Here is a 25,363-nt window from a genome sequence, read left to right on the forward strand (position 1 = left end):
GCTCTACCAGGGGCACATCCCTCAGTGGCTGCAGAGCCTGCTGTGACCATGGCAGTCAAGTCCTTGGGAGATAAGTATTTGCCATACATCCAAAGACAATAAAAGAGATCGTAAAATAAAAATGCTTTTAGTAAAATAAAATTCAATGAGCAAAATCTTCTCTTCAGCTATTTCCTGCTCCTTTATTGGCCTCAACTTGCTCAGCCAGCCCACACAGCCAAAAAGGGGCAGCATTTGGTCTTCTTCACTTATTCAGGCTCCCTCAATAAAAACCACACACAGGAGGAAGCTCATCTCTGTGTATACGGGAAGAGGCACACATCTCCTCCCACACTTGCTGTGTGATAGAATGGCCTGGATTGAAAAGGTCCACAATGATCAGAGTTTCAACCCCCCTGCTATGTGCAGGGTCGCCAACCACCAGACCAGGCTACCCAGAGCCACATCCAGCGTGGCCTGGAATGCCTCCAGGGATGGGGCATCCACAATCTCCTTGGGCAGCCTGTTCCAGTGCGTCACAACTCTGAGGTCTCAGGGGCACCTCTCAGTGCAGCACCCTGCACTGAGATATGCTGGCCTCGTGTGCTGAGAATCAATGACATCTCCAGAAGGTGAAGGAGAAGAGTGGGGTATAGGGGGCTTCACCTCACAAGGTTTTCTACATGGCCAGCACGGACTGGGGAGGGCCTCTTTTTTGTTCTTCTTATTTGGATCTTCCAGAAGCTGCTATTTGTATTTTGATGCAAAACAATTGTTTGTCTCCATAATTATAATGCTGAAAAACATACATTAATAGTCATGTAAGTTGTGCAGTCTGTCAAATACATCTAGCATATAAATACAGTGCAAAAAGAGATGAGATATTTCACTACCAAAAATACAGAAATACAGTGTCTTTTTATCTCAATCAATGTATACGCAACATAATACTGATGGATTGGGACCTCTTATGTTTAATATGAAGGCGAGACTGTTGTCAATGTTTGCTAGATATTTAGACAACCTCTAAAATTAAAAAAAAAAAAAAAAGCTTATCCTCAGCTACACTGCTGAAGTCAGTGAGAACTTCTGTTGCATTATGCAGCACACAGTGAAATAGGAAATCTTCCATGCCAGCGATGCTGATCTCAGGTCAGTCTTCTCCACAACAGTGAGTCTTATGCTGGTGCCACTAGTGAGGTTACCTGTGGGTAATATAGCTGGGAAAGATTATTCCTGCTCATTTTTTGAGCTGCCCTTCAGTAGTTTAGCATTGTTTTAGAAAGCTGAGAAACACAGCATGGGCAGCATCTCTGGGCTCAGCCCTCCTGATCATCCACCATCATGGTGCTCCCACAGCCAGAGGCTTGGAGTGCAGGTGGCCAGACTTGATGTAGGATCCCCAGAAAGCATCGAGCTGCTTCAGGAAAGCTGTGCCCCATTTCTGCCCCACAGCCCTCCCCCCATCTCTTCTGCTTTGGGAGGACAATGAGGTTGTACTCTACCCAGATAGAAGTACTTATATAAGTCTATATATGCATACACATCACATATTTTTATATATAATTGGTACAAAAGTTGTTTGCTGTTTTGTTGCTTTCTCCGGTGACATGATTACATTTAGTTAAAAAGAAAAAGGTGATTTTATTCTTCTGATAGAGATACTTGATATTGGTGCACTCAGAATTTTATCCCTAATCTAGTTTTAAATCTGCATACCCCATTTCCATAAATTCTGTTTAGTTTTAAATAAAAAACCAACATGGGACAAGCATCTGAATTATAGGAGCAAGTCTGAATTAAAACACACTCCTTTCAATCTGACATTCTGAATCAACAACAGGTCAATGTGAGGTGCAGACTTCATGGAGAAGTGCTCATCCTTGGGATGCACAGATTGGAGGTTTAGCACTTTTGTGTTGGTGGAGAGAAATGTAGATGAGGGAAAGAGCTGTATCCCCTTGAATGCACTTATGCAAACTAAGATCTCCACACTTAGATATCCTGCATTGGATCTCTAGCACTGCAGGGGCTGCATGTTGGCATCACATGAAGCAACCTCCATCCATCACTGCTCAAAGCCAAATTTTCTCACAATGAGAGGAAAGGAAAGGAAGCGGATTCTTAAAAGCAGTGTAGACATCTTTTTGGATTTTCCTATCTTTTTTTTCCCTTTTAAACAATAGGTTTGTGAGATCCTGACATCAGATTATGAAGAAAATCTTGGCATATAATGAGAGCTGAGCACCTTCCCACCCCACTAAGAGCTCGGTGCTTACCTCTGCTGTTAGGAAATCACAGAAAATCAGTCTGGACAGGAGGCTGCCAGGCCACCTGCATGGTCCCTCTGCCTACATCATCTCCACACTATCTGTACCTATCTGTGTTTCAGACAGTCTCATACAGCACCCCAGTTAGTCATCTTATCGCAGTGCTCTCTTTTATGAAGCACTGTGTCAAGCTGAGCAATGATAATGTTCATGCCATTCGATTTTACTGGATAAAGCAGCCATCCTGAGAGGAACTGAGCTGAGAGGAACATAGTGATCTATACTGGAAACTCTGAGAAATACTTTTTTTCTCTTGATGACGCACTGAGCACTCACGGGATGCTTCAACACAAGTTTGTGAATCATCTGGAAGTACCTGAAAATACTGCACTGCACAGAAGGATTGGCAGCTCATGATAAAGATACTTTGGAATAAGACCCTTAGAGGCACTGTAATTACCACAGGTGCCAAGACCAGGAGTTGTCAGAGCACTATAACTCTGGCACTTTCCTGAGTCTCAGGGCTGCCCGGGGTGTGAATTTCACTAGGTGGTTGCCTGTTGTGCTGACTGTGTGCTTCCTCCTGAGATGATGCGTTCCTTTAACTGGAGGTCTGACATTCCCTCACTGCTGCTTGATGACATACCTTTTTTAGGATGCATACTTTTCTCATGCCAAGTCTCTCTGAAAAGGGTGTTCCTGCAGCAAGCACAACAGCAAAGGCCCAGCTGCCCCAGGAATGCATAATTCTGCTTGCTGCTACCATCAACTGAAAAATCTTCCACTTCCTCCATGTAGCTAAGACTGGTCCAAACAATATGGCCACGAGCTGTGACATTCATGCTGCACAGACTCACTGGCCTGGGACCACCCTGCTGCAATGCAAATGAGTTTGAGGTTACAAACACTTCTATTTTTGAGCAGTAATACAATAACTATGCATATGTAGCTTCAAGAGGACACATCTGACTTTTAAAATTCAAAGCACTGGAAATGCAGCGGCTTCCATGCTGTTAGCATTTAGAATTTGGATCTTTGGAAAATGGTTCCAAATTTGGTATGTTAAGGCTGGCAAAGGATGGAGGAGGATTTGGGAAAAGAGGATGAAATTCACCTGCTTGGTGTGGGTAGTTTCAACCCAAAACAGAGTTATGTTGCTAAGTTATAAATACATCAGCACTTCGCGGTGGAAATACTCTCAGACTTATATACAGAAAATTGTCCTGCCTTTGTTGCTCTTTTATTTCAGCTAAAACACATTTGTTAAGCAAATCAAAGTAGGAAAAAAACAGCAGGGCTCACTTTAAGCATCCCAAAGCCTTTCCTTTGTGCTGATTCTGAACCTAATAAAGAACAAGCAGCATCCTTCTGATAGATTCAGTTGTTCAAACAGAGAAACTGTGCAAACCTTGCTTCCAGAGCAAATGTTCATTCAACTGAGTTTTCACGTCTTGGGTGCAGTGTCAGAGAGAAAATAGACACAGCAGCATTGCCCAGCGTAAAGCTGTTTTCTGCTGAAAATACACCTCAAATTCACTAATCCAAGCACTGCTCCCTTCCAAATTTCTGCTACATTAATACATAACTTACTCATTTCTGCTGTTCTGGTGAAGGTATTAGTGACAGGACTCCCTACTGCCAAGATGCTGTAATTATTCAGGTCATATCAGAGCTCACAACATTATCGCCTGTTTAATCAATGGATATACAGATGGTATAGATATATATCCAGGAGCTTGGCTAATAGAATTTATATTGGAGAAATAAGAGAAAGTCACTCACCCTGTCCTGGGCTCTCAAGATGAACTCCTGATGGAGTGGATCTCCAGAGAGATCCTTCCCTCCTGGCAGTCAGCTCTTAAATGGGTCTAGGAGAGGTGGAGCCAGGCTCCACCCCTTCCTGCAGCACAGGTGAATTGCCTTCACCTGTGCTCCCATGGCTGACTCATTGCTCGCCTCAGGTGATCAATCAAAGGTTCAGGCTGTGATTCAGCAGCCCCATACACCGCCATTAGTGTATGGTGCTTTTTGTAAAACAAGAAATGAAATTCACCTTACATGTGCAATGATAACATCTCAGGCTATTTCTGAGATGAAGAAAGATAGCATTTTCAGTGGGAAAAAGAAGTTTGGATTTGAAATTAACCCCAGAGTGATTCCAACAAGAAACTCAGTGTGTGTGGAACACTGAATCTTCAGTGGCTGCAAGTCACTGTCACTCCGCTGAAACCAGCACTGTCACAAAGACCCACATAACCATGCAGTGTGTCCACCCCCTGAGACTAAAAAAACAGATCTTAAAACCCAGATCCTAAATTTGGCATTTCAGAGCATTCTACTGAACAGAGCAAGAAAAAAATGACTGGTAAATGAAAAAAAACAACCCAACCACTATAATGGGAAAGCATTTCAATTTTGTACATCCATATGAACAACAGACTGTAAAGCAGCTTTTACTTTTGTGTACATGATCATTATTAACATGTATATGTTAACGTACATTTCTTTCATGACCAGCTCATCTGTGCCTTCAGACACTAACCACTGCCTTCTGGAGCTCTCCTGGGAAACATGGTGTGCCTCAAATGATTCAGAAACACAGCATCCACAGCAGAGCCACTTTGTGACGACATTTTTCTCTTTCCACTGTTCACTGGTATAAACAAAAACAGCAATATGTGGAATACTGCTTGAAAAAATAATTGTCTTTGTGTTCCTGAAGTCTGAAGAATAAGTATAGCTTGAATGAATACACAGGACTCTATTTTCTTGCAGCTGTTCCATTAGATCAACCATGTGATGAATTGCACACACTGCTTGTTCCCAAGCTCTTGTTCTGTAGCTGCAGCATCAAGGAGGAAGTTCTGGTTTTCCTCCCATGTGTATGGGGACATGGTTCCAGTTCGTAGCACTGGCTTGCACATATCCCTCCAACTTATTCCTGGTAGGCTCTGTGCAGCTCATGTAGGTGGACACATTCAGCAGGTCTCCACTTAAAATTTGCAGATGAATATTGAAAGGTCTAGATGTGCCAGTGAGGGAAAGTCTGAGACCTCTAAAACTACAAATGAATTGACATTGAGCTCAGCCACTTCATTGCAGCTTTTCTCCCTTTACTATATCTGACAAGATACGGAATTGGGACTATTCTAACCCATGATATTTTAAGCACCCTAGGCAATGCTAAGCAGAAAGAACATTATGGATTGAATCACAGCAAGAATGTGAAGGAAAAAATAAATTTTACATCAATGAAAGAAATCCTACATGAATACAACTGCAGTTTAAGAGATGGCATGCTGTCTTGTTCTGTTCACCCGCCATACAGGGCAGCATGTTTGCAGCACCTACCTCAGAGTTGACATTCAGACACTTGAGATGCACAAGTGCCTCCTGCATGACTGCATACATCTTCCAGAGTGGGCTGGGCTGGAAGCATCAGACGCAAATGATTAGCAGGGAAAACAAAGGAGTACCAATAACTTCCCAACTTCCTTCAAAGCTAAAGATTGTGATGAGTACCTTGTTAGCCTTTGAAATAAATATCTTATGCACATCTAAACAAAAGGCAAAGGAGTGGGAGATCTTCAGGAGAGTTTGCCAAAGATGCAAGAAGGAATGGTATTGTATTCATTAAACACTGTATGGATAAATGCTGGAGGAGTCATAACCTTGCTAAACTTCCTTGGTACTGTCCTTGCTGCTTGCAGATTCTTTTTGTTCGCTTTCTGTGGGAAATTCACCTACTGTCTTCCTTTTGTGATTTGCAAAATTTTTTAGAGACAGTACAATAACTTCTAACTACAAATAAGCACTCCCTCATCTGATTTCTGCATTAGTGATCACACAGAGACTCTAACAATGCTTTGAATGTGTGATAAAAGGTGCTCGTTAGTCCCCAAACTGCACATTCATCTTGTTTTCCTGGTGACAGACTCACACATGAAATTGTCACTTTCAATGGTAAAGGACTCAAAACAGCAAACAGATTGTAAAAACAGATGTTCTGTGTGCTATGACATTAGTTCCTTATTTCTTACCCGGGATCCTTTACTGCCATGATCATAATTTTATTAGAGGCAACCACTCATTTAGCATTCATCTCAGAGTGGCTATTAAAGAAAATAATAATTTTGAAACAAATTTCCCAGTTTATTCAGGATGAAAGAATCATGCCTTAATGATGAGTTCTGGATTGAGTAATCGGGTGACAATTTTTCCTATAGATGCTTTTGAACTACTTGTATTGCTGAAAAGAAATTATTTTCAGATGCCTTCAGGACTTCTGAGAGAGCTGGCTGGTTTTCTGAGGATGTCTGAGATCTCAATACCTACGGCTTTACCATCATTTGTTTTATGCACCTGCTAATGTGATGATGATATGTTGGGGTATTTGTTGGAGATCATCAAGATGTGAGTACTTTGGAATGAGTTTTTCTGTTTCTCTGCTTGATTTGTCTCACAGTGTGCAAAATCTCTTCAGAAGTCACCAGGTTCCTCAAATGGGTAAAAGTAAAGGACCGCAAGCGAGTTACATCATGTGAAAGTTGATAGTTCAAAATCTGCTGTTAAAGAAAAGTACTGACAGCAAAAAGTGCGGAATGTTTCCAGTTGCCAGGTACCAGTTCCTTCTTTCCTATTTGCTGTGCACTCCTGGCACTGCTGCTGCTGCTGGATCATCACTTGATACGGGAGGTGTGGGAAGGTGTGGGATGGGCCTGGCAGGCACATCCATGCTCAGAAGGATAAACTGCGATTCCTACCTCTGTGCCAGATTCCCTGCACCATTGCTGTCAGAGGCTGATGTGGTTTGAATGCCATGTATCCAGTCACCCAGTTTTGCTCTCTTCCACTTGGATTCCCTACTCTTTTCCTCTCTTTGTTCACAAGCAGACATGAAATGGTGTGTTTGCAGTGGCTGCTGCCCAGCTAGGCCGATGTCTCCCCAGACTTCAATGCAACAAGTTCAGAGTCGTCTACGTATCTTCCATTGAGCTGCTCGTTGTTGGAGTCATGATGGTACAGGTAGACAGGGACCTCTGTGATGGACGTTGCTGTGTAGGAGGTGGATCTGGTGGAGCAGTGCTCTCGACGCCTTTGGCCCCACTGGGTTTTGTACTGTGTCCACTGCCTCTTCAAAGCCCCTTGTACCTGTTAAGGTAGGTTAAGTTAGGGTAATGAATGATCAGAACTAGCGAAAATTTTAGCACTTTTAAAACTTGCTGCAGAAAATAGAAAAAAAGACAAAAATAATGAAACAGCTCCAGGTCAAATTCCATGAGGCTCAGTCTGCCTCTCTTCTGCCCTCTCCTCCTAGCTCCAGAAGCAGTCACTTAGGTCCTGGCCTGAGATCCCTTCCTGCCTTCCCTACAGCAGCAATTGTTTTTTTTCAGTGGTCACTGCTTGTGAAGAGAGGGAGAGGCTAGCTGTTCCCATAGAGGTCAGTGTGGAACAGAGTGCTGCATGGGAATGCAGCAGTGCAGTGCAGTGGGAAACGAGGGAAGAGGAGGTAGGGATGAAGATCAGAATATATCTGATGCTGCACCTGGATCCTTGCACCTGGAATGGCAAATACACTATGTTCTTGAAGAAACTTAACCTGGAATAAAGCTGGCCATGAATGGCAAAGTATACTTCAAGAGCTTGACAGGGCTCATCTTATAGAGAGAACCAGTTAATTAATGCAGATAAACAGAGATATTTTTCTGGTAGTTCAAGAGGAGGTTCTGCACTGGCAAAAAATTAGCACTGGCCACAGACCTCTGTGTACCAGAGAATTTCAGCTTTTGGACGTTCATCCTCTAGGAGCAAAACATTATATTATACATTTACATTAAAGGTGATGTTCTATCCTGTGCCAGGATATGACTGAAGCTGCTGAGGCCTGCTAGAGAATAAGAAGCCCATCTCCAGCTGCATGTTTGGGAGTGCTGGCACCCTCCAGTTCCTTCCCAAAGGCTATGCTGAGATGCAAGCAGGCAATGGGCAAAGCTGGGCTTCATCCATTCATTTCAGCTGTCCCATTCCTCATTCCATTCTCAGTGACTTTAGTATTTCCCAGGACTCCACAATCCTAATCACTCCATTGATATGTATATATTAAAATTCAATCTACTCTCCACTCACTGCTGCCTGCAAGAAAGCTATTCCCTGTCTAAGGACAAGGCTTCATAAGGAATTGCTGTGAACCTGAGACGCTCACTGACTGTGCAGCAGGACTACGCAACGTGCCAAAAATGGATTTTTCAATTGCTTTGGATTTTTATTTTTAAGCCAAGGAGTGAGCCACGAGATGAAGACTGATGCTATAAATCCTTACTCATGCAAGTAGTTGCACTGACCCGGGTATGACTCCTTGCTTGAGTAAACAAACATTTGCTGGACTGGTCCATTAAAAATAACTGAAAGCTATCTATCTCCATGCTCAGTTTCCAATACTACCTCTATTTTGCTATCACATAGCTCAAGGCAAAGTAGTTAAGAGTTCTTATCCTCTAGAGAAATAAATTTCTATTTACCTTCTAACACACAAAGAAAAGAAAACTAATGGTCAATGTAGATTAATTAGCTATCAAGCACAGAAAAGACATATGGTCACAATGGGACCGTAATTACCAGGGCTGTGAACAGAGCTCTTATACTTATATATCAAGATATGAAGTGAAATGGCTGCATGCATGGATGTGTGGTATCATATCACCACCAAAGTTTACGAGTGAAAAAAACCTAATTGCATGGAAAAGTACTGCAGCTGTATCACATAATAAGGAAGTGCACAAAGTGAAATCTGTACAGGTTTTAGTCTCTTTAACACTGCCTTTTTAACATTACAGTGCTCCAGATGAATGCTGTAGTCTGGTTACCCTAGAAGCTACATGAAGCACAACAGTTAACCATGGTTACATGAAGCAGGAAGAACAAAGACATTCAATCTTGCAAAGTCTGCCAGGAGACATAGTTTTGTTCTCAGAAGGCAATGGTGCTGAGGTATGTATGGACTGAGAGGGAGCAGGCACATCCCTTCAGTAGCAGTGTCACTGGTCAAGGTTTACAGGCCCCATGGAGCAATGAGAGCACCAGGTCGGAGCAGCTGCTTTCATTCCAAGTGCTGGCATCTAAAAGAGTCTGGCCACACTTGGCTAGTGGGCTACACGAGCTTCTGCTCTTGGGTAAAGCAATGAGTAAACCTAGATTTCTGCCCTGATTCCAAGGATCTCAGATGATCACTGCTCAGTGCCAACTAAAACTGTTCAGGCACAGATTTCAATGTGCAAGCAGCCTTACTGAAAATCACACGCCCAGCCATACTGTGCTAACAACCACAGAGGCTCCTGCCATGTTTTCCTCTGTGACTGCAGATGGAGGAAAGAGAAGCCCAGAGAAACGAGAAGCCTGAATTGGCTTTCTCTACTTTTGAAGACTTTAAAGGTTTTCCTGTTCTCCATTACCCATTCATGCCTCTTTGGCACACGAGATAGTGGCTGTTATTTGATGGTATTTTTTTTCCAGAGACTTTCCATTGTGTTGGCCAGTCTTGCAGTCCAGAGGTAATCTCAGGCCTGGAAATGTGGGCTGGTGAGCAGACTACTGAAGCGTCCTCGTATCATCTGCACAACACTGTTGTTACTGGACAGAGAAACTACAGTGCTGCTGAACACTGAGATTTTGCATAAAAATACATGAGAAGATTAATCATTTAAAAAGTCCTGGAAAATTCCATTGTTTATGTGTTCTTCCACATGAATGCGGGCACTGATGACATTTTAGCATTTTTCCATTTCTTTCTATAGATAGGCTTATGGCAATAAAATGAGGCTGTGAGGTAGCATGCAAACAAATTCAACATAAAATACTGTCAGGTGGTACTGAGTTTAGCACTGTTTGTCCTGGCTAAACTTCATGCATTTTAGCCTTGAGGTTAAATATTCCAGTAGAAAAAAATAAATTCCTGAGTATCTAGTTTTCTTACTAAAATTAATCTGCCTTCCCTGTGCTGAATTTTCTCATGACAAACCACTTTGAATTCTATTCTATGGCATCAGATGTATACAGTGGCCTGGAAACAATCTCCTGCCATGACTGAAAACCAGACTGTGGCCTTGGTCCGTGTCATACTGCACACAATGAGACTGGAGAGGATTATCTTTGCTTAGTTTTCTTAGGCAGCCAAACTCAGAGCTCTTCTCCCTTTGTAAGTGCATAATGCCATCTTGGTGTTAGCCTGTTTAGGGCAATAGGTAAGGTTTAGGCTAGGTTTAGGCCCTAAGTAGCAACAGGGTGAGCTTAAGTTAGATATTAGGAAAAATTTCTTCTCAGAAAGAGTGGTGAGGTATTGGAACAGGCTGCCCAGGCAGGTAGTGAAGGTTTTCAGGAAGCACGTAGATGTGGCACTGAGGGACTTAGTGGGCATGGTGGTGATGGGCTGATGGGCTGATGGCTGGACTAAATTATCTTAGTGGTCTTTTCCAACCTTCATCATTCTATGGTTCCATGATTCTGCTGCTGCTACTCTGCAGATTCTGCATATTCCATTACATTTTGTTGCTGTGTGACAAATGGCAGCAGAGGGGCACTCTTACAAAATGGCGTCTGACATGGCTATGTGCATGAAGCAAAGGTGTGGAACTGTATTCCTCCATGCAGGAAAAATGGCACTCACTGACATTTATTGCTGCCTACTGAATGTCTGTGGATGTGAGCACAGTGAGGCAATGGGTGGTATATTTCAGTGGTGGCAATGGGCTGCCAGCTGTGCCAAAAAGGCTTTTGGATGTGACTGAGGGTTTGTATGTTTTCAGTGCAATTTATTGTTGCTTTTCTTCATTTTAGCACTGCTACAACCTTTAATCTAGGCGCAAATGTTCTCATTAGATTTGGAGAATTACAGAGTAATTGGCCTTTTGCCCTAAAGCTATAAAATATAAAGCAAATATGTTTTGCAAAATCTAATCAGAAAAACTTGAAGGTGAACCTGGGGGGAAGGGAGGATGAAGAAAGCAATCCTGAAGACAAGGATTTGGGTGTAATACATTGTCTGGAGGCAAGCGAGGACATACTGGCACACTGCCTGTACGTAGCTGTGCAATCAGTCCTATAGGGATATGCTGTTTCAAGAACTGCCTGGCTTGTCTCTTCATTTTTCATGCCATGTTCTCCATACCAGAAGGAACTAGAAGTAATGCTGCATGTGCAGAACATGGAGACTGAACTGTGCCAGAAGGTGATAACATTAGAGGAGAAATATGGTGGTAGCCTGCAGGTCCTAGGGGTGGACATGATACCAGAAAAGAATAGCACTTCTGCCAACTTTGCTTAAACGGTCTGAACTCTGAAATGAAAGTGTGACTTTCTGTAATATGATCTTTATGACTGTTATTTAAGTTCAAGTGTTCTTAAGTACTTATGTTCTGCCATTTCCCTCTTATGTCTCCCATAAGCTGTGGGAGGCCTCTTCTCTTCTACTATTGCATTTATCTGTACCTTTACCATGTACAGACAGAAGCAAGTGTACAGTGATGTCAACAAGAGATGGTAGTATTTAATACTCTCTGCCATCCTGAAAGATAGAAAACCAGCCAGTAGCACCTTATCAGTTGGATAACTTGCTTCAAGTCACTATCAAAAAAACAGCATGGTCACATCATTACTACTTGAGAATAACATACAGATAAACAAAAGCAAGAATGTCCCTGTAGGGTGACATACGGAGTGTTAGCACTGCAAATTTTGTTCTGTATCTAGTCTATCTGCTCTGGATTCAAAGCTAACTTTTTAAAGGGATTTCCAGCTTTTTTGAGATAATGCTGTGGTTTATTTCACTACAGTTAAATGCTCCCAGTGTATCACAACAACTTACCATCTTTGGGAAGTGGCTTACTGTAGGAATTTAAATGGCTCTTGACATGTTACAAACAGCTATTTTTATAAAAACAACTTAGTGAAGTGGACCTAGACACACTTGTAAGTATAAACATTTGATCAAGTTATAAGAGAAGGGGAGACATCCTTAACTCAAGCCTTAATTACAGCTTGATAATTATTGACCTTAAAAAGGCCAGCACTAATCCTCAAAGAAGGGAAAGTAGCTGCAGCCCTACAGGTTCCTCTGCATGTGTGGTAGCTCTGTCAACTATTTGAGTCTTTTACTAGTGTTTTAATCCTTGACTTTGACCTCTAACTTGTGATATTGTGGGTGAAAGGGGGAGAGACACATGTCTGTGGTGCACTTGGTGCTGCTGACTTTCCTGACTCAATGAGGTATTCACATAGAGATTTCAGAAATGCACAGTGCTGCTTGTATATAGATCTTGAAAAATATCTTTCTCTGCCTTCGAATTTTGTAATTCGAGATGCTTCATCTTTGTACCAATCAACATCTAAGTGACTATTTTTCTTTTCTCTCGCTGTGTTGTAGATACGTACCTCACCATTGAAGAAGCAGAATATAGTTGCCACAAGCAAGCCCTAAGAGGAAGAAAATGAAAAGCACTTAAGGATCAGAATATATACATAGATTTTTTTTTTGCATTGTTTGGAAGGTGAGGCTTGAGGCATGCAAGACAAACTTTGATCCACTTCCTTTCCATCGCAGACATTTCACCTAATATCCTCCTAATTCTCAGTTACATTTCTACACCAGTTTTTGTCTTTTCAATATATTTTCTTTCATATTACTGGCATTTCTAGATCTATTCTGCCTATAAAGTTATTTTTGTTTGAGAGGGCAGGAGAAGGATAACTAAGTGTTACTGGCTTTATGAAGTAAAGGTAGAGGAACTGCCCAACATGCTGCTGTGCATTTGTCAGAGTTACCCAGTTAAGACTGTCACACAAGGGAAGACAGCTGTGCCAGAAAGGCTTTCAATTGAAGTGTATGATGGGTAAGTGGACCTGTATGTGCAGTATCAGTATGGATGGGAAGGTGTGAAAACAGATATTAGAGGTCAGAAAAAGGGAAAATAAACCAACACAAAACACAGGTGAAATGGAAGGTACGGAAGAGACTGAAGATCATAGCTTGGTCCTAAACCTCTTGAAATTAATGTCATTATTGCCACATTTGTTCAGATATTTCCTTACCTCTGCAGGATTAAACAGGGTCAAGCCTAGAACATGAGGTGAGGAAGTGTGAAACAGGTAAGAGAGAAAATTCTTGTGCATAGAGCCTGCTGTTCAAAACCACATAATTACACTGCTCTGTGTTCTAAAGAGCATTAACGCTTATTAAAATATCATTACATAACAACACTGGGAGCCAGATGCCCTCATTTTAGATTACTTAAAGCTGTTATTAGAAACTAAATTTATGGCAGTTTGTGAAATTGAGGGAAAAACCGCACTGCAATACTCTGTGTTCCCAGGGGCTGCTCTGAGGTACTTTACAGCTGCATCTTCTTTATAAGCTCTCATTTTACTGATTACCAGTTAAATTATAGCTGACGCTATGTAAAACATCTTGGACCCTCAAATGCATGTTTTGGACTACAAAGATAAGGTAAAATGTTGTAGCAGAATGCTGATGTATCAAGCTGATTTGAAGAGGTGCTATCACCTGAATTTTAGCAATGATTTTGCGCCAACAGAATTTCTTTAGTTGCAATATGTAATTGCAAATAACTTCAAATGTGAAGACAGAGGAGGCGGAAGGGCAATCGGAGTGAGCAAAAGAAATCTTTTTATGTTTTGGGAAAACAGTACCCTCTGAAAACTCCAACTCCAGACCACAGTATGTAATGCATAATAGTTTTCCCTATGCTCTGATTTGGGAAAAACCATGAAGTGAACCAAAAACTAATGCCTTAACAGCAGACCTCTGACAGATCACAGGTGCCTAAATCTGAAACTTATGCAAACATTGCACTTCCCTGTGGCCTATAATGATTATTCTCCTGCACTGTGGATGCTATGTCAATTTCTGCTGTCTTGAAAAACGTGCTGTGGTACTGTATGGTATGTGGTCACATATTAACAGTAGTTAGCCACAATGGGAAATGAGATGGATTTTGATCTCCTCTGGGATTAGAGATGTTCAGTGAGGCACAGAAGATAAGATTCCAGGAGGAGAGAAAGAAGCTAAGTCTGTTCTCCACCGAGAGTGTTTTAGGGGAAATCGGGAACTGCAGTTCACCTTAAGGCAGACTATTGATGTCATTTTCCATTTTATTTCATAGAATCATAGAATAGTTTGAGTTGGAAGGGACCTTTAAGATCACCTAGTTCCAACCCCCCTGCTATAGGCAGAGACACCTCCCACTAGACCAGATTTCTTACAGCCCCATCCAGCCTGGCCTTGAATGCTTCCAAATAAATAATATCCTGTACAGTGTTCAAATTCTTGTTAAAACCTACAGTTAATCTACTTCTGTTCCCTTCACTATTGCTTTCTTTAGACCTTCTCTGTTAGAAAAGCTACAGAGGAAGCAGTGTTGATGCCATATATCTCCAGTTGCTCTTCTGGTCTGGAATAAGCTGAGAACAGATGTGACTGTTCACCTTCTTGAAATCATGGAAGTTGTACATCTCTGCTGACTGAAGAAATTATTTCCTTTGCCCCATGTATGTCTCAGTGTTCTTCTTTCAACAGCAATAGTCTTCTGGGCTCTGCCATCCAAAACGTGTACTGCTCCTGAATCTACTTGAAAATAAGTCAGAAACCTCTGTAACAACCATACATAGATGTGGAGGTTCCCAGCAGACTTCTGGCACTGGGGAGTAAAGGCTGCTATGAACTCAGCCAAATTAGGGACATTTACCTATCACCTTACTCATTTCTTGCCTATCTATTATATTTCTGCTGCTCTACTACCTTTCTCTCTTTTCTGAGTTTCTTAAGTGGATCTGAATTGTCCTTATACTCCTGAATCTATCACAGGAAGAAGGAAAGGAAGTCCAACAGAACAAAATTCTTTCTACAGATGATGAATAGGACAGTGTTCACCCACAGTTTGGGAGTGAAGCTCACATTTCAAGAACAACTTTTCCAACATTAAAATATATGTATTTGCTTTTTCCTTTTAGATGTTAACCCACTATGTAAGAAAAAACATCAGAAAATACTACAAAGGACACAGTAAACAACTGTGTTCACTAAGAGGCTCAAAAGATGATAGTGGAAATACACAGATGGAAGATCTCCATAATGACATGTTGCAAGTCTCATGAGCCCCCCTTACAGCTGTAGGGAAACCAGGATGAAACACACACAGAGCTGGGTCTAGCACTGAGCCTGGGGCCCTTGGGCTCATCTACAAGTAGGAATGAATGATCATTTTTCATCTTTTTAAATGTTATATAAGCACTTCTTGCTCTTCCCTGTGCTGAAGAAATCTGAGGACATGTGTTGAGAAGACAAGTGGACAGAATAAAATTTATTGTGCTTCCCTAGATAATTGCTTTCACTGACATTTGCATGAATTTGGGCAATTTATATTTGAAATTAAACCACTCTGTTTAGCAATAGCATCTGTGAGATGCCATCTGGAATAAAGTTAGAGGTTAATTTTCTGTTAGGGTCCCCACATCATACGCTCAAAGGTTTCCCCTTCACCCACACAGTAAAAACACCAACCCAAATAAATACTGAGAGGAATAGAAACAGACTGTTTGCCATGCAGGGGAGTAAGGTAACATTTCTTGAAGCTTGATGAGGTCTCATGACAGATGGGAGTCTAATGAATCTGAAGGAGAACAATAGATAACTGGTATGGCATCTGCCCACTTACAGATAGCAAACTATGAGATGTGTCAGCCTTCTGTGCAAACACAGAAATGACATTCATACACAACTGGTGAACAATATTAGGATAAGATCAAGAGAAAACATGCAGCAAAGATCTGGAAGATTAAGTGCACAAGTAAACTGCTTGTTGCTTTTAATTAGGGAAAATACTAAAGTGGTTCTGTGCCTTTATTGAATTTTAAGCCATGTCTCATGGCAGTAAAATACCAATCCTCACTAAAATTGCCATCTCACCTGGTTTTGTGAAATACAAATATCACAGCTATAACACGTACCTCTGGCACTAACAGACTTTTCATGCCTGCTCATCTCTATCAGGCCTTTTTTATAACATCCAACATATTTTCAACCACAGTCCACTACACGAACAATTACTTCTAGTTCTATTAGTTCTGTTTCTGCTTCTTCTGATTTCTATATATTTTTTTTTTCATAGTTCAGTGTACTGTGGATGTCTTCAGCTGTAAAGCTACAGAGATAACAGTAGCAAATATAAACTGTGTGTCTATGGAGCGAGGAAGGTTTGGGATGTTGATAATTTTATGAGGGATACACATACTATTATAACATGTGAGAGGCTGGATGTATATTATCATATCATGTAGGGCCCATGGGTTAATTCTGGTATTTCTTTGACATAAGCCTTCCATATTCTCTTTAACTGCTACTGTTTTGTTTTTTTCTTTTTTTTTTTTTTTTGTTAAGAGTTATTTACTTATTACAACATTAAAATAACTTCTGCCTTTACCTTCAGCATAAAAGAAAAGCAGAAATGGGTCAGTGTGCTTGCCCGTGTTGCCCTCTACTCACAAATGCATCAGCAATTTACCTTTCCTCAGCAGTAAGGGACTGGATATGTTAAGAGAGTAAACCAGACCACCAAGCATTTGAAGTCACATCATTTTTTGTTTAAAAAATAAAATAAAATCCTATTGAACAATGACATATTTTCAAAGTATTTTTGAAATAAAGATGTCTGTGTTATAAGTGTTATACTTTAATTTCAATTATTTAATAACGGAATTTTAACTCCTAAATCAAGCTTCATTGTCACAATTTTTCTTTTGTGTATTGGAATTCCCTCTCTACAATACTTTGCATGCAGCTAATTTTATTATTAACCTCACAGCAGCAGTTTCAGCGAATTTCAGCACTTAGCAGAAATAGCACTTTCAAGATAGGAGACCTTTATGATCTCGGTTCTCTCTGCTTAGTTCAGAAGTAGTGCCATTTGATCTTTTTCCCCTCATTTTTCTGTTTCCTTTATCTCATGCTTTTTCTTGATACATTGATGCTACTTGTGCTGAGGTAGATAATTCAGCAATGTAAAGGCAATTGAAAAGTATAAAACCACAATCGTGCTCAATTTGAGTGCAAAACAACTGACAGCAATATCTTTGACTAAATAAGCTTAACAGCAAGCACCTCACTTAAGCTGAAGTTGCTACTATATAGCATACCTGGTAATGCATTAATATATGCATGATGTAATCATATATTTCTCCAGCAAGTCGGTTTTCTGGTCTCCAGGGAATAATGACAAACTGAATTCCTAGTAAGGGAACCAGGATTAACGTGGCTCTGACAGCTTTCATATACATGTTGGACTCAGCACGGTGGGTATCTCTTAGCTTTGTCACCAAAACTCGGACAATGTTAAGCAAAAAGAAAAAATTGACCTGTAAAGCAAAGACATTATAGGTAAAAGCAACCAAATTAAACAGGCATTCAAACCAAAACCACAGAACACATAAATGGCTTTAAAATGCAGTTTCCTAGCTTCACTGTAGCTCCCAGTGTGCACCTCCCGGGAGACAGACCTTGGAGAGTACCTTGAACACCTTCAGAAAAGAGACATTAAGATGCTATATGTGCTTCCCTGAGGAACCTGAATGGATGTTTGAGATAGGCAGGGATCAGTTCTGAGTGTTTTGACACTGGCGTGGTCAAACTGGGGATCTCCAAGGAACAAAATATCTCATAGAGTTTAAGCACAGCGGATGAATTGTCCCCTAGGAAATGGCTGCTCTGGAGGTCACCAAGGTGTCATACTTTATGCTGCAGCCAGGTGAGAAACCCACAGGTGTTCCTGAGCATACGGAGCCTACAGGTACACACATTCTCTGAGGGACCTGCTCTGGCTCACGTGTGCTGTCACTTCAGGATTGTGTGAGCAAAGGGCCAAGTCTGTCCCTGAGAAAACCTAGGCTCAACTTTGCCTCCACGGGACTGTAGGGTCCTATGTATGCTGCCCATAGGTAACAAAACAAGCTGGAACAGGGCAGAAAGGCCAAAGAGTTGAGAAAGTTTTGCATCTTACTCTTTTGATCAGCTCTTCCAAGTAGCCATGTATCTGAGTTCCAGAGTCATTTCTAAAAACCTGACTTCAGCTATGGGTGCTCAGCACAGGGCCACATTGCCCTGACTTCACAGAGCTCCTGGCAGGATGTGCTTGGAAGCATATAGGCTGGTAATGAGCCCTGAGGACATCATAAGTATCACAGATTTCCTTTCTCCCCAGCATGTAACCTTTCCTACTCCATTACAATACCAGCAGGCATCCGTGCTTATGAACTTCAACAGACTTCCATAGCAACCATTTTTAAAATAAGTATCCTCTTATTTAATAACTAAAATAGATATTTTAATAGTCCTAAATCCATGCATATGTGAGAAATCTCACTTGGATCTTTCAAAACAATAAACCATGAATCAGTAAGCTTTCACAAAGCACTTTGTAACTTCTTAGCTACTGAGAGACCTTTCAGCTATTTTACATTCATGCTCTACTGGAAAAAAAAAAAAAGAAAAAAAAAAGGAATAATAAATGACTTCTGAGATCCCATTTAGCATTAAATCTAAATCTTACTCTCCATCCTCCTCTGACTTCACTCCCTCTACTTAACCTTCACTTTTAGAACTTTTTGAAGTTACAGTGGAAGGTGAAAAAAAGACTCTGCAAAGGTAAAAACCCTCAGCTCCTCTGAGTCAGGCTACCACTATGAGATTGCTGTAGCAAATCACGAAGGACACTGTATAAACAGTGACAACTTCAAGAGAAAAATAAAAGTGGAAACAGCATAAGAACAAGACAGAAAATATAACAGCTTATTTTAAAAACAGGTACAAATTGCTCTGCTTCCATAAAACCAGCCTCTCCTCTTTTCTTTGCAGTTAAAATGTGCAGACTTGGGGCTTGGTGATCAAAATAAAGGCTGACTGGCATCTCCTAGAAGCTGGCTTTATGAAAGCAGCAGTCAAGTTCAAGCCAATAGACCCTCAGCAGATGTGATCCTGCAGACATGGCAGGCTGAACATGGCAGGGATGAACTGTCTTCTCTGTATTCCTGATGGGCAAAGTTACTTCTCAAGAATGGGACGAAAGATCTGTTTTTTTTTAGCTAGTAGACAGAGGGTTGTTTCTTTATTCAGAGGTATTCTCAGCATTCACCACCATAGTCTTTGGTCTGCTACGCCATTTCTGCAGGTATATCCATGCAGAAGTTTGCAAGCAAGTGGAAGCCTGAAAGCTGAAAGCGCATCTTGGATGGCACGCTGAGATGTGTTTGGGACTTGGGCTGAATAAAACTCAGTTACACAGTTTAGTTGGATCAAAATCTGATTATATTTCAAGTGGTTCCTTGGACTGATTTATGAAAAGTATTCAGAGCCTTTCTTTAAAAGAGAAAAATCACAAACTGCTTTCAAATATTTACCAGAAGACTTGAAGTACAGAAACATATATTCTCTACACATTAGCAGCATTTCTAAAATAATTATTAAATGGTTGATAGCAAATATTCTTACCAATAAAGCTGCCATTACAGGTCCATGAACAATATAAAGCAAGTGAGTGTCAACACTCATCCAGCAGCTGGAGGGGAAATATACCACATAATTTATTATTTACTCAAAATGTGTAACACAATTAAATAGTGCTAAATTCCTTCAAAAAAAGACATGCTACTCACTTGTCATTGAAGTATTTGGCTCTTGCAACTGCATGAATTGAAGCTGGCACTAAAGGAAACCCTGAAATGATTAAAGGTATAGGTCAGCCTTGGTGTTTTTGGCCTGAACATCATTGATCATAAAACAAATATAAGTATAGTCCCAGCTTTCACCCAGCACCTCAAGGGAAGCCACTGCTCTGACAGGTAGCAGAATTGAGCAAATGTGCACTGAACCAGGGGGAACATCCCATTCTTAACATACCTCAGTTGTGTACATCCTGACTTTAAGTAGCAATCTGCCCTCCTGCCCCCCACATCTATCTTCCTTCAGTTTCTGTGTATGTAGTCTCCCTTTCCAACAGGCTAGAAACCTGAGAGCCTGTGCTTCAACACTGACCCCACCTTGGACAACCTTGCACATACAGACAGCTGGGGATCACCTACTGCTGTCTGTCCTTTGCAAAGAGCTCTGTGTACACTTGGACACAAACACTTTTAGAAGAGGCAGAGAATACTCAGATTAATTCTTGAGTGCTCTTGCCAGAGAACACAGGTCAGCCAATGCTGGAGTGAGATTATGGTTAAAAAAAAAAAAAAAGTATGTAAATAGGACATTCTGCACTCTCCAGGCATCTCTAAGCAATAGCTACTTGCTTTACTGCTAAAATAAGTTCTTACAGCAGTTTAACTTCAGAGAACAATGCAGCTGTGGGAGAATAAAACGATGGATTGTCTTCTCTTTTATACTGTTAGAAAATGATTACTTGGCTTCTTGCTGCAGAATGCTTTTTTAGAGAAACAAAAATATCTGAACAGAAAGAAAAGAGCTTCCATCCTCAGGGTGACCTTATGGGACTAGCAGCTTCAGAAAGTCCTTTTGTTTTGGAAATGGAGCAAGTTTGATCCAGTTTTGTTGACAGACTGCGTAGACTGAAATGCATTTTTAAGGAACGGCTCTTTAACAGTAAAAAGCATTGCAAGTAGATTGCTCCACATGATGCCTTGGGACCTTTTTATTCTGCTAAATGCATTAACCTAAAATATTTGGCTCAACAAATTCTCATGCAAATCTGAAGAACACAACGGAAAGTTTTCATTAATAAGGTAAGAAACTCTTGACCATCTATGACTCAGATTTCCAGCCGCAGGCTGGTCCATGCAGCTAGATGTTGCTTTTGCCTTGGAAAGGGCCAGTAGCAGTGAGAAGGGGAATAGCAAGAAGGCCTATCGTGTCCTCATGACCTCACTGTTTCACTCCAGAGGTTCCATATATGTGTTACGAGAGCTGAGCAACTCAGAAAAGGTCCTACTCCAGCCATCCCAAGAGAAGGTATGCCATACCCCTGAAGGTCATGCCAGGTCCTCTTTGAAAAAATCTGGCAATCATGCTTAATTGTATTTCCAGTTGGATTCAGAAGATAGTCTGCTTCAGCACTGCCCAAATAAATGATTCCCTTTTCAATTTTATGTGGATGAAGCAGCCTGAAGCAGCCTGATGAAGCAGAACGCAGTTGGATGCACCTACCTGATGCTGTTATCATGCCCTGCATAAAGGTGATTTTCTGAGCCACTGAGACAATAGCACACGAAAAAGGACACTCTCAGCAGCAGATGCCAAAGAAGGTATCACCTGAGGGCATCCATCTTCAAATACATGTGCCTGTGTCAGATTCTGTTCAATCATCTGCAACCTTTCGTGGAAATGTTTTTGTATTTGCTCAGATTTTTATTTTTTTTAAACTGTTATTTTACAAACATCAATAAATATTTTTCCAAATAAAATAATCTAGATTGTCTTGCATAGCGATTAGTTATAACAAGGAATAATGAGTATATTTATCTTGTGTTGTACATTTACCTTGATTTTTTGAATTATAATTCAGAGCATGAACTGCTGTTGTTGCTCTGCATTGCTCTTTGGAGAAACATCTCTCTCTTCATTAACATAGCTGGACATTTGAAGACAGACTGTGTGAGTACTGATTTTGGAAGCAGTGGAATTATACTGATTTATGCAAACTTTAGGGGTGGCCAAGTAGTCCTAATTATTAGCAATAGGATCTAATGACTTCTACTTCAGTTAAAAGGTGCAAATGACTACTCTGTGTGGTAGTATCCACCTAGTTTCATTACTAAGGATGCAGACTTCACGGTCAGAGTTGTGTTGCTTTCTATTAACCTTTTCTCTCTCAGTATATCATCACACCATTCCCACAGACATTGCTTAGTTCTGGGACAATGCTGTAGATACTGATGAGCATCCTTTCAGTTATCTTCACCGAATTACCCATCAAGATACCAGTAATGCCTTCAACCATATTTCAGCTAGCTCATAAGCTTTCACACCAAGCCAGCTGTCCTGGTTACACAAGATGCATTACAAAGTGAACAACACTTAGAAAAATATGTTAATGTCCACTTTTCTCCTGCGTAACGTGATACAGAATGACAGTACTTCAGGAAGTCTTCTGCTACATAAAGACAGCAAATGTTTTAACTGGAAGGAAAGGTATAAAATTACTCTTCATATAGGTCTTCCATTTTCAAAAGCAGAGGGCTACCAAACTTTGCACATTCAAGTATTCTGAACTGTGAAAACTGTGATAGCAGCTATTTGAAAGCAAATAACTCCCCCCAAACAAAACAACAACAAAACAACCAACAAAACAACTTTCTGCTTCGCTGTTATAATCCCATTAGCACCTGCTACCGGATGTCCAACTAGCAGATGGAGTCAGTGTTTTAAAGTTCTTCAGAACGTTCAGGTTCATTTTCCTCCCATCTAACCAATTCCCATTTTTTCCTCTATTAAAGCAGGAGAGCTGTTTTTCACTTTCCTACTGTAAATGAAATAATGAAAAATGAAATGATGTTGATCAGGCATTACATTTGCTAAAAGGATGAAAAATAGAAAGTACATTCTTTATGCTTCAGTTTGGGATTGCAAGAGATGGTGCCAGCAAACCATAACGCAGGGAGATGATGAACAAAGTTCTGTCATTTACTGCTTAGTGCACCACTGGGTTTTGAAATACAAGACCTGGCTCACCAGAAATTGGAATGAGGCCAGAAACTCATAGCTCCCAATCTGGAAAAAAGCTATTGCTAATGATTTTCTGTCAACACTGATTCAGACTGAATTTACAATAGAGATTTAAATGTGAAAGAAATAGTACTTCACTCCAATATATTGGTTGTATTCACGTGGCCTTTCATTGAACCAGGCAGTACAAAGAATAAATTCCTGTTGTTGCTAATAATTAAATGGCAACAACTCCCTCAGTGAAAACAGAAGAGATCTGCGTATTTGGAGCTGAAGGAGGAGACTTAGACATGATTTCTTGGTCAATTCACATGCTACTAGAGAGACTTTGTATAGCATTTGTAACCTCTCCCATAGTATATCACTGAGATTTGCTAATTGACACCTGAAATGCCTTAGAGATCACTGCTGTTAGACAAAATAAGAACAGAGACATTATCTACTCCTCTGTAAAATGGTATCTTCTCCCTTAAAGTAACATCTGCCGAAGTATACCCAATATTGGATTCAGTTTCAGAAAAGCTCTGGTTTTTCTTTGTTTGTGCTGCATTTTTACAAACTGGGAGACACAGATATTGATTTTCCTCCTTTTAATTCCAGAATAAATATTCTTTTATAGCAGATTAATATTTTTGCATGCAAAATGACAAAACTAAACATGTTCTGTTCAGATGAGAGATATACTTGGATAACAATCTATTTCACTCTCAAAGCTTTGCTTAAAAAGGCTTAAACATTTCTTTCAGCAAATCCCAAGGTGCAGCAAGTAACAGATAATGACAGCTGCTGACATTTTTGTGACTCTCTAGACTCATACAAACAAATACACTCAAATTTAGGACCCACAAACTCAGTCCTAGGCTATGACTTAGTAGCATGAATACAATGCAAACATCTGAAGCATCCACCAACTTGCTAGAAAGCACACCATACATACCCCAGCCCAAGAGGTAATACCAGTGCAAGCGCTGCTCCTCTGCAAAGACAGCCACCACAATCAGTGTGTGCAGGTAAATGCCTTCACACAGCATCCAGAAGTAGTTGCAGCCCAGCATGTACTGGTGGAAGAATTGCAGCACTTTGCAGCTTACCTGCCAGGCAAATGAGATAATGTCACACACCTGACTAGCATTCTACATCTAAGCAGGCAAAGGTAAATTATAATTCTATGCTATAAGAAAGCAAAGAGAAACAGATGCCCAGATCTTGCTGGGTTTGTTTGGCACATATCAGCGACAGGGATTTTAAACTTTATAAATGAGATGAATTAAGCAAAAAGCCTTCACAAAAGAGTAAAACATGGTATTATAACAGCACTCCAGAAAGTACTCTGCAAAAAAATTCCCTTCAAAAGTCCTTAGTTCCATGTTTTTTAGAACTGCACTTGTTTTTTAGAACAAGCAGCCTGTTCTAGAAGAAGGCTGTGAGAAAGACATAACTTGGAGCTCTAGTTTGGTGATTTCTTTCACTTTACTCAGAATTTTCAAAGACTTGCTCAGCTCTCTTGTGAGTCAGTCACTCCTTTATAAGCAACACCCAGTTCTGAACTCCCTCCTTTGAGAACAAGTGCTGCAGGCAGTGGAGATGAAAAGACATGGAGATAAGTGAGGCTGTGAAGCTGGACAGTGGTTCTTGCCTGTGGCTCAGATGAGAAATTCAGACTTCAAGCCGCTGGGTGATCAGATGGTGGAGAGAAACACGTTGTGTCCATTCACCAGGTGCTGTGGGAGGAGACCAGTCCTCCTCTGAGAGGCTCTGATGTCCATCCGCTTCCACCATGTCCCAGTGCCCAGGAGGCCTATGGAGCAGGAGGGTGATGCAGGGATCTCTTCAGGAAGCACCAGCGGTTACATGGACATCTGAGGTGCCCTCAGTGATGGCAAAATGCCAGTTGCCACCTTAGCCACAAGAAAATATTCCTTCCCCTTCACTTCTCCAGATGGTTTCCAAGCTAAATTACCTGGACTAGAAGCAACGTTTTTGCTAGGACTGACTTGTCTCTGTAGCGTGACATTTCAATCATTCAGCAGAGGACTGTGTGCCCCGTGTCTGTCTGGAGGACTCACAATGCCCCTCTGGGACAGAGAAGCAGGTTCGATAGTGATTCTGTTGTTGAACAGTGTTCCCAAAGCAATTCACAGAACACGGGCATTTAGCTCTGTTTCAATATTTGCAATGCAGCTTGTTGCTCTGAAAATAGAAGATCATTGACAGTGCAGATAAAAGAATTCAGATAGGAATGGCTGTTTTTTTTGGTTTGGTTTGGTTTTTGGTTTTTTTTTCATTTCTTCTGCTTGCCACACAGAGCAAAGCAGTCACATAATTTTTCTACACTGTGTCTGAACAGTTCCTACAAAGTATGCTGACAAACGATAAAAAA

General features: G+C 40.9%; 1 protein-coding gene and 2 long non-coding RNA genes across 3 annotated transcripts; 1 reads left to right on the forward strand and 2 right to left on the reverse strand.

The window, feature by feature from the left end:
* Window positions 1-2,141: 2,141 nt before the first annotated feature.
* Window positions 2,142-4,072, reverse strand: LOC109368181. Its single transcript, XR_002115948.1, has 2 exons — window positions 4,032-4,072; window positions 2,142-3,124 (listed from the first exon to the last, which is right to left on the reverse strand). It is a non-coding gene; the product is annotated as an uncharacterized LOC109368181 (long non-coding RNA).
* Window positions 4,073-4,793: 721 nt separating this feature from the next.
* Window positions 4,794-25,121, reverse strand: LOC100538445 (calcitonin gene-related peptide type 1 receptor-like). The gene is made up of 6 exons (XM_019616364.2): window positions 23,921-25,121; window positions 19,959-20,019; window positions 19,795-19,861; window positions 17,448-17,666; window positions 12,672-12,713; window positions 4,794-7,400 (listed from the first exon to the last, which is right to left on the reverse strand). Exons 1-6 carry the CDS (start codon window positions 24,036-24,038, stop codon window positions 7,179-7,181), a joined length of 729 nt encoding a protein of 242 aa, XP_019471909.1. The 5' UTR covers window positions 24,039-25,121; the 3' UTR covers window positions 4,794-7,178.
* On the forward strand, window positions 7,322-12,744 carry LOC109368182. Its single transcript, XR_002115949.1, has 3 exons — window positions 7,322-7,408; window positions 9,083-9,236; window positions 12,664-12,744. It is a non-coding gene; the product is annotated as an uncharacterized LOC109368182 (long non-coding RNA).
* Window positions 25,122-25,363: the final 242 nt, after the last annotated feature.

Source organism: Meleagris gallopavo, chromosome 6 (genome assembly GCF_000146605.3).
Source record: "Meleagris gallopavo isolate NT-WF06-2002-E0010 breed Aviagen turkey brand Nicholas breeding stock chromosome 6, Turkey_5.1, whole genome shotgun sequence".
NCBI lineage: Eukaryota > Metazoa > Chordata > Aves > Galliformes > Phasianidae > Meleagris > Meleagris gallopavo.